The sequence below is a fragment of the Poromitra crassiceps genome, assembly GCF_964638095.1.
Source record: "Poromitra crassiceps genome assembly, chromosome: 21".
Lineage (NCBI taxonomy): Eukaryota > Metazoa > Chordata > Actinopteri > Beryciformes > Melamphaidae > Poromitra > Poromitra crassiceps.
Window position 1 is genome coordinate 18,374,568 of NC_139638.1, and position 9,793 is coordinate 18,384,360.

The window sequence follows — 9,793 nt, forward strand, 5'->3', positions numbered from 1 at the left end:
CATCTGAAAACATTAGTTCTGCCTGTGTTGTTCCTACTTGGTGCTTGTTTAGAAACTGTATGATAGTGCTGTCATCATTAAGTAAATGGAAAAATATGAAGTGAACTTGCTTGATTAACTAGTACTGTGTGGAGGGCCACATATTTGGAGAGACAAGCCGAGGGCCACTTAAAATAGGGCAACGGGCCGCAATTGGACCCGGGCTGGACTTTGGACAAGCCTGTCCTTCATGAACAAACAAATAAACCTAATAAATGGCCTGGTAAATGGCCTGCATTTATATAGCGCTTTTATCCAAAGCGCTTTACAATCAGTAGGTAGTCTACATTCACCCATTCATACACCGATGGCGGCAGGCTGCCACGCAGGGTGCCTACACACCATCGGGAGCAAGGAGGGTTAAGTGTCTTGCCCAAGGACACAACGACAGCAGCTGGGAGGGAGCGGGGATCGAACCGCCAACCCTTGCGTCATTGGCCGACCCGCTCTACCTCCTGAGCTAAAGCCGCCCTTTTTTATTTGCCTAATAAAAAAAGGCAAAAAACAACGGCCCATTATCTTCACCTCAATCAGTCTATTGCCGTAAAGCGTGACAGAATTAATAAATAGATGAAACGACTGTCACTTGTCTCACCTCATCTCTTTTTTTTAAACCTTTCTAGGTGTTCCCTACAAACAAATCACAGTCGGCGTTCCGAAGGAGATTTTCCAGAATGAACGCCGGGTGGCGCTGTCTCCAGCCGGCGTGCAGGCGCTCATCAAACAGGGCTTCAACGTGGTGGTGGAGTCTGGAGCCGGAGAGCCCTCCAAGTTCCCAGACGAGCACTACACCCAGGCCGGAGCCACCATCAAAGAGGCCAAAGATGTGTTGGCGTCCGATGTGCTGGTGAAGGTAAAGACCCTAACCACGTTAGACGTGTTGCAGCGATTGCAAAATGTCCGATGAGTCTGATGGGCTGGCTGTGGTAGGGAAGGAGGTAACGAGGGGTAATAATGGCAGGAATGGAGGTATACGCAGTGGAAGTGCTCCCTGGGAAATGTGGTTTGGTACGTAGTAGTAGTGGTACTTGGACGGAAAAGTCTTGGGAATCCCTGGTCTAGACGTACTGGGTGTCCTCGCTCTGATGTGCTGGGTAAAGCAGGGAGAGTAGCAGCAGGTGAAGAGAGCTGCTGGGAGGAACATGAACTCTGTGGGAACAGATGTTAGGCTGGTCTGTTGGGTGGGGCTGTTGGAACAATGAATCCACATTTTAAAAGAGGTCTTGGCATCTGACATGGCAGAGGAAATGAGACCTGGAGTGAAGTAAAGGACAAACAATGATCCCAGACAGTCTAGAGGAACTATGAAAGCTGTCCAAGACATGCTGGACACGCTGCTGAACTGAAGGCAGGTACGTGGACGGCTCAAGGCAGGGCAGAGAGGGAGAGAAACATGAATGAACAAGACAAGTGGGAGGACCACTGCTATTCTCAGGTTAGGGCAACAATGAATGGTTTGAAATATGTCCTGGCATCTCTGACACGCAGGCTCTGGAACAGATGAGTGGTCCGTAGGGATGCAACGATGTGAAAACTTTGGCCGATACCGATAACCGATATTAACATTGCTGTTATGGCCGATAACCGGTATTTACCGATGTCGATATGATCTGTATAAAAACACATTTCTATGATAATAACATTTTGTACATAGTGCACACACATGTACACACATGTATGTACACACATGTATGTAAACACATGTAAACATTGTGAATTTGAAAAAGTAATGCATTTCTGTATTTCCAAAACATTTGGAAAAGCCCATAAATCATAGATTTATCACAATGTTTCCTCTCAATGGGCAAATGTTGACTGACACCGATAACCGATATTAACATTGCAACATCGGACGGATGCCGATATGCTAAAAAATGACTAACATCTTCCGATACCGATATGATCGCCGATATATCGTGCATCCCTAGTGGTACGCCCAGGTCCATGTCAAACACCTCCTGGTATTGGATAGCAGCATTGTATTGTAGAGAGGAGTGTGAAACTGTGAATTCACCCTCTACTACACTGTAGCTACAGTATATCTCCTGGACTTTCTTTAAATTGTACAATATTATGCAGTGAAACTGAATTACTCTTCTGCAGATACATTCACACACTCCTCTGCTGAGTTTTTGATCTAAATAGGCAGATAGGCTGATGGTCTATTTAACACTATCTTTAATGATCTCTCTCTTTATTTCTCTTTTTGTTTCCCACTTGTAATGATGCCACACAGATGTATTCAAACATTCAAGCTGTTTTAGAGTTGTTAGGACAATACTTTGCCCATTCTCTCCACCTCTCATGTCTCCTCCTTGTTCCTCCTCTCCCCGCATCTCCGACCGACCTGTTTGCCTGCAGGTGCGCGCGCCCATCTTCAACGCGGCCCTGGGCGCCCACGAGGCAGACCTGATGAAGGAAGCGGCCACGCTGGTCAGTTTCATCTACCCGGCTCAGAACCCTGAGCTGATGGACCTGCTCTCCCAGAGGAAGGCCACGGTCCTGGCTATGGACCAAGTGCCCAGGGTCACCATCGCCCAGGGCTTTGATGCACTGAGCTCCATGGCAAACATCTCAGGGTCAGTTTAGACACGCACACTTAGAATATAGATAAGAAGAAGGGACGCAGAGAAATGCATGAAACTACAGTGTTTCCCCTAGAAAAATGTTCAGGCCTGGAGGGATTTCAAAACGTACCTCGACCGCGCAAGTGGGGGCCAAGTAATGCCTTTACTTGATTCCCAACAGAATCTCTATCCTATCTCCATCTATGTTTTAATTTGTTAACAGGCAGGCATGTCTGCCATGGCTGTCAATAGTCCGTGTAAACACAGATCATATTTAGATGCAAGACCAAGCTGCACTCGTACATGTATTAAAATCTATCCCATTAATGGGATAGATTAGGATAAAAGTAAAATTGCATTGATAATATTTGCCTGTTTATGCACAACGTTCGCAGTGTTTTAGTGACCTCTGCTGTCACTGCGGGCAAAAAACAGCATATCTGCTTCGTGTGTGTTGTTGACATGAAAAAGTCAACACCGTGCGGTCGATGTTGACATCTTGTTTTCTCTCTGTGAACCTCTCTTGTCTTTTCAGGTACAAGTCAGTGGTGCTGGCAGCCAACAGCTTCGGTCGCTTTTTCACTGGACAGATCACTGCAGCTGGGAAAGTGCCACCTGCAAAGGTGTGTTTGTACGTGTGTGTGTGTGTGTGTGTGTGTGTGTGTGTGTGCATATGTGTGTGTTTCCATAGTGTGAATGAGTCTGTGTCAGCTGTTAACTTTTAACCTGTGTGTGTCAATAGGTGCTGATCATCGGAGGTGGGGTGGCTGGACTGGCAGCAGCTGGTACTGCCAGGGCCATGGGAGCCATTGTCAGAGGCTTTGATACCAGGTAGGTTTTCTCAAAAGAAAATAAATCAACGTGCAATATGCTCTTTAAACTGTTTCTACCAGTATGTATGCATTGAAAATCTGAGAGAATGGAGACTTTTAGTGTCACACGTGTCATGCGTCCGCATATTGTGTCAGAGACCTTTCCCACTGGCCTGCTAAGAAAACACCTCTGACCTCTCACCTCTCCAGAGCTGCAGCCTTGGAGCAGTTTAAGTTTAAACACTTCTGACCTCTCACCTCTGCAGAGCTGCAGCCTTGGAGCAGTTTAAGTCGCTGGGCGCTGAGCCGCTGGAGTTGAACTTTAAGGAGTCTGGAGAGGGCCAGGGAGGCTACGCCAAGGAGATGTCCCCAGAGTTCATCGAGGCTGAGATGAAGCTGTTTGCCAAACAGTGTCTGGAGGTGGACATTCTCATCAGCACCGCTCTCATCCCTGGTATGCACAGAAGCACAGAAGCACATGACCTGATGTGTGTCCAATACATACCAGCATGAAGACAGAAACACACACTATATAGAGCAGTGCATCCCAAACGTCAGAATGCCGTGGTCCACCCAACCTTTTCATCACAACTCTGATCAACACATGAGAATATTATGAAGTAGCCTATTCCCCTATATCTATTTTATTTCATTACAGCATGTGAGTGAATTTGGGCATATACGGCAAATTAATAATCCATCCACATACAAAAAAATATGCAGAAAAATAAAAAATAAGCGATACAATCTATTTCTTAAATACAACTCATGCAGGCGATGTGCTGTGTAATTGTGTGTCTTCACATTTTATGGACCCTTTTCACGGGGACCATTTTGTGTCAAAAAGGCAGGGTAAACACAGGTGCAACCAAAACACTAATGAGGGTTTCCAACTTCCATGATTGGAATTTGGAAACCCTCATTAGTGTTTTGATTGCACCTGTGTTTATTCTGCCTTTTCGACACAAAATGGCGCCCGTGAAAACGGTCTATTGTGTCGTCAATTAAGTCTTGCATGTTGAGCATTCAGCAGCGTTAATTGATGCCTTTTCAACCGAGCTACTTTTCAAATGAGCAGCTCAACATGATCTAGCAGAGAAGGGGCCTCGCAGCGCAGCAATACTGCTGCTGCTGTTGTGAGGATGGACAAAATTAAAAAAAATATTTTTATGAATGATCTACGAGCATGGCCTTTGTGATCTAACTTACCTCTCCTATGACAAATGGTAAGGACTCATGCTCTCATCGGAGCCAGCTTCTTCTGTGATAAGATTAGATTGCAGGCTCTTCATTGGGCTATTTATTATTACTTTATTCTTGACAGGCGGTCATATGTTTCATATTACAGTCGGCTGTAGGCAGAAGTTGCAAGTGTTTTGTGGGAAGTCTGCTGCAACGTTGCCCAACGCACACACCCATTCTTATAATGTCAGCCGTCAAAAAATCTCTGGGAATTTTTCATTTTCCATCCTGGGAAACTGTCAGAGTCTCCTGGTCAGTCTGGGAGGGTTGGCAGCACTATCTGTTCTGCTTGCTTTTTGGCTGGTGTGAAAGTGAACCCAACCAGCTGAAAAACAAAACAATGTCTCATTCTTGCGTCTAGTCTGAAACAAGGAATCGGACTAGGCATGTTTGAAAACGCCCTAAATTAGGGGTCCTTCCTTCATATATGAATGAGGTTGAGAATCACTGCTGTAAGTGAAAGGAGGGCCAGCAGGGGGCTCCATCCGCCCTTCTACCCATACTGCCCTTCCCTGGTAGGCATAGCAACCTCCCAAAACAACAACACTGGATATTTAAAAAAGAAATAGCCTTCCCTGTACAAAATCAAACGATTCAGTCGACACTCTACACTGATTTTGTCATCATCTCTGCAAGTGATTGCTGAACAGTTGTGAAAGGAGGATATTTGACTAGATCTCAGATAGCTTCCTCAGGCAGCAGAGAGACAGTGTGAGGGGGCAAAATGGAAGAAGATCGAACGTCACCCAGTCTGAGTGACACCGTGGATGAAGTTGTGAACAACGCGATGGAAAGAGCGCGCCTTGCGCTCATGAAGTCGTTGGAGGAGAACCTAGAGGAGAACCTTCCCGACGATGAGATGAGCAACATCAACTGGGTCACTTGCCAGGACTTCACCGTGGACGTGGGCAAGCAGCAGCTCCAGGAGTACCTGCGCAGCTGGGAAGTGCATCCCAGCTGGCTTTTCAGTCTGGACTTCCTCCAGACAGACGACGAGCAGCACCACACCTCCCACCGCTACCGGGCCTGCTGGAGCATCCCCACCCCGCGGAGGCCAATTCCCAAGGGGACAGCCTGTGTCGACTTCTTCATGGACATATCCAAGGCCAAACCCCAGACTTCACCGGTGGAGGTGTCCTTCGTGGTAGAGTCCAACCAGTTGGTGCACACGCCAGGGAAGACCAGGTTCAGGGAGAAGTGGTTGACTGACGTCATTGAGAGCAAGGCGTTGCTCCAGAGCATACTGGACTTCTAAACCAACTCAAAGATAACTATGTAACAGGATGTCTGCGAGTGTCGTCAAACTTGTTCGCCAAGACCTTTCAGTTTCAGTTAAAGTGAATTATAAAACATAATGTTGCTTGCTACTGAAATAAAAACGGCATATTAACTGCGTCAGAGTGGCTCTTATTTGTCACTGGAAATGCATCAAGGAAACCACAGCATTTTTAAGACCTCCGAATTAATTTAGCTAGGATTTAAAATAAATGCTTTATTTTTATTTGAACATATTCAAGACATGAAAGCCCACTCGTTTTGCCATGTTTTTAATTGAAGACTTTTTTCCAGGTCCTACACAACACCCCTGTATTACAGGCGGGCAGCAGGTGGCGCTAGCTAGCAGCCAAGCTTTTTAAGATTCTAAAAAAAATTCTTCCTCTTTTTTTCTGGCAAATTTTGTCTATGGAACCTGTGTCGTGGCTTTTTTAAATTCTCAATTCCACCATTCCGTCCGTGATTCTGTTATCACAGAAAGTATACCTTAATGCTGCCATCAGTCTGTCGCTGGCCCACGTTAGGCCCCCATGCATATATTGTATTGGCATTAGCAATCAGCCGAAAAGAGTTGGTAAATATCAACATATCAGATATTGGCTCAAAAATAAAATAAAATATCTAATATCGTGCATCCAGGTGATTTCACTGATGAACACAAATTCAGAGGAGGAACTCATCACTCAAATAACCTGCTGCCCTCTATGGCAGAGGTTCTCAAATGTTTTTCAGTCAGGGACCCCTTACAAGATAGAAAATATACCGGGGACCCCCTCATTCTGATTTGTTATTTTGGGCTAAGCTCAATTGTTTCCATGGTAACGTGCTTGACTTTTAAATTGATAGGTTTGTTAGATTAGAATGTAATCCATAGAACCATTTTAGATTTAAAGCATAAAATATTTTTGTTGAACTATTATGAAGCTTTTGCAACAACAAAAAAAGTTTTTATTTTTATTTTCCTGAAAACCTTTCGCGGACCCCCTGGCAAAGTGCCACGGACCCCTGGGGGGTCCCCGGACCCCCATTTGAGGACCACTGCTCTATGGCACATGGCTTCCCATCACTTGTTTAGATCATGGAAGTGCTCTGAATTGGTTGTGGAAAGTCATGTAAAACTAATTGAATCTGATATCAGGGCATTGTGGGAACATTGTGTAAAGGCTGGGGAATGCAGTCACAGCTCTTAATGGTCCTAAATATGGTTTCCATTAAAAACGTGTCAGCATGCATGCATCTGTGACCCCGTTTACACCTGCCATTCCATGCGACTAGTATCCAGATTGTACGCAGATGTGATTTATCCACATTACGTTTACATTTGTGATCAAAAATGCGTTTCAGGCAGCCAGATATAAATCCCCCCCCCCGCCTGCGCTTTCCCTTGTAGCCTAGTACTTTGTCTGTATAATGATAGTAAACATCTGGTTTCATTTGTACTCCAGCTGTTAGTCTCATCCATATCCTAGATTACATAATATCTCGGAGAAAGCTGTCTATTCAGTATTCACACTTGGCTCATTTGCCGCCACCTCCCGAGTTTTAATCACTTTTTAATGTCTCTTGGTTGCATTTACACCTGAAACTTTTGCATTTGCCACTTTCTTAGAAAAGGCTTGGTTGATGAGGAGGAATGAAATGTATAGATAAAATAAGAAAAAGAAAATGTATATATTTTGTGTAACTGTGTCATATAATCCCATGTGGGATGGGCCACAATGTGGCATGACACGCAAATAAAATAATTATTCATTCATTCATTCATTCATTCAATTATTCATTATTCATACACCTCGATTTTTCCGGCTATCCGATCACTCCAGAGACATTTTAAGTGTATTTACATTTCTAACGTGATGTTACAGCAGGTTATACTTGGCAGAAGTCCACTGATTCAGACAGATCTCACCCCTTAGTCTTTTAATTTGAGCATGAAATTAATGCTGAAATAAGAGGTCTCATGGAATTGGCAGTCAGCCTACCCACAATTCCCTGATGTCTGTGTCTCCGTGTTAAAATGGCAGGTAAGCGGGCGCCCATCCTGATCACCAAGCCCATGATCGAGAGCATGAAAGATGGGTCAGTGGTGGTGGACTTGGCCGCCGAGGCCGGTGGAAACTTTGAGACCACAGTACCTGGGGAGCTGACAGTACACCAGGTAAGGACACAAACACACACACACTGTACACATGCATGCACACACCCCCTTACCAAAATACACATCTCTGGAAAGAGTGTGTTGGGAAATGTTTCCGGGTAGGTCGACCCAGAGCAATTTAGAGAGAGAGTGGCGTCAGCCAATGAACAGCCAGGAAGGGGTATCGCGCTACTTTTGAATGCTAAGATAAAGCTGATCATGTACAATTTGATTCTTAAAAAAAAAAAAAAAATGTACAACACAAACTGTCCATTTTGCTGCAACTCGACGGTGCTGCTTAATCCAGGACCTTACTTCCTGGAACTCTTGAGAGCAAAGAACTGGTCCATCGGAGTGAATGGAGATGTCGCGACTCTTCTATATACACGGCTCTGGGTCGACCACACTTTAAAGCTACTTTTATCATGCGTTTGTGTCTTTTAATGCAACTTTGCACATGTACTAGATTATTACAGCATTAGTGTGACAGGTTACACAGAAAATGTAGTCTATAACGTTACCTTATGCAACCATTTAGTCCAAGGTCTGTAAATGATGTACAACAGATGGGAATATGAAGGGGGAAAAGTGTCATGTCAAGGCCCGTTACCCTCCACTTTGCCACTGCTTTAGCCCGTTCCCCTCCACTCTGCCACTGCTTTAGCCCGTTCCCCTCCACTCTGCCACTGCTTTAGCCCGTTCCCCTCCACTCTGCCACTGCTTTAGCCCGTTCCCCTCCACTCTGCCACTGCTTTAGCCCGTTCCCCTCCACTCTGCCACTGCTTTAGCCCGTTCCCCTCCACTCTGCCACTGCTTTAGCCCGTTCCCCTCCACTCTGCCACTGCTTTAGCAAGGCAGCTTTCCAGGCGGGTCTTTATTGCAGAACAGACATCAATGGATATCAAATTAATTCCTAAGGAAAGTGCACTTATGCCTCTAATCCAGGGGTGTCCAAACGTTTTCTGAATGGGGGCCAGATTAGATCATGTGAAAATGCCAGAGGGGCAGGTGCGTCTCACATCATATGGGTTATAAAAAAAAAAAAAAAAAAATCACATACAATTTAAGTGTTTTGTTTACCATCTGAAAACATTCTGCGTTCTGCATGTGTTGTTCCTACTTGGTTCCTGTACAAACTGTATGATAGTGATCGTTAGGTGAAGGGAGAAAATTCAAATTGAACTTGCTTGATTAAGTAATACTGTGTGGAGCCAGTGGAGGGCCACATATAGTATATTTTGAGGGACAAGCCGAGGGCCACTTAAAATCTGTCCGCGGGCCACAATTGGCCCCAGGGCCGACTTTGGACATGCCTGCTCCAATCCCTCCTCATTGTCTGTGATACCTGGTCCATAGTTTTTTGTTTCCCCCCCATAGGGTTTACAGTGTGTCTGTGTATTCCTACAGGCACCACAAATAGCCTGTGTGTGTTTACAGTTTCTATATATCTATAAATTAATCTTACCTTTTCTGTGGTTTATGTTTGATTGTGTCTTTTGAGGCTGTGATGGATGATTAATTTATGAGTCTGTATTCTAAACAATTTCACAAAGCAGATCAAAGCCATCAGCGCTGACGGTACCTGACTGTGATGACTTCATCATTGTGTTGTATTTGTGGTAGGGGGTGACCCACATCGGATACACGGACCTGCCCAGCCGTCTGCCGACCCAGTCCAGCACTTTGTACTCCAACAACATCACCAAGTTGATCCGGGCCAT

General features: G+C 45.1%; 1 protein-coding gene across 2 annotated transcripts in view; it reads left to right on the forward strand.

Annotated features, from left to right (window-relative positions):
- Nucleotides 1–9,793, forward strand: part of nnt (nicotinamide nucleotide transhydrogenase) — a 143,905-nt gene that overhangs the window by 8,092 nt on the left and 126,020 nt on the right. For both annotated transcript variants that reach the window (XM_083657694.1, XM_083657693.1), the window contains exons 3-9: nt 663–892; nt 2,401–2,618; nt 3,142–3,229; nt 3,349–3,437; nt 3,685–3,872; nt 7,960–8,093; nt 9,696–9,793. The exon at nt 9,696–9,793 is cut by the window's right edge and continues 94 nt beyond it. In XM_083657694.1, coding sequence (XP_083513820.1) covers nt 663–892; nt 2,401–2,618; nt 3,142–3,229; nt 3,349–3,437; nt 3,685–3,872; nt 7,960–8,093; nt 9,696–9,793 — 1,045 coding nt within the window. The remainder of the gene's footprint in view (nt 1–662; nt 893–2,400; nt 2,619–3,141; nt 3,230–3,348; nt 3,438–3,684; nt 3,873–7,959; nt 8,094–9,695) is intronic.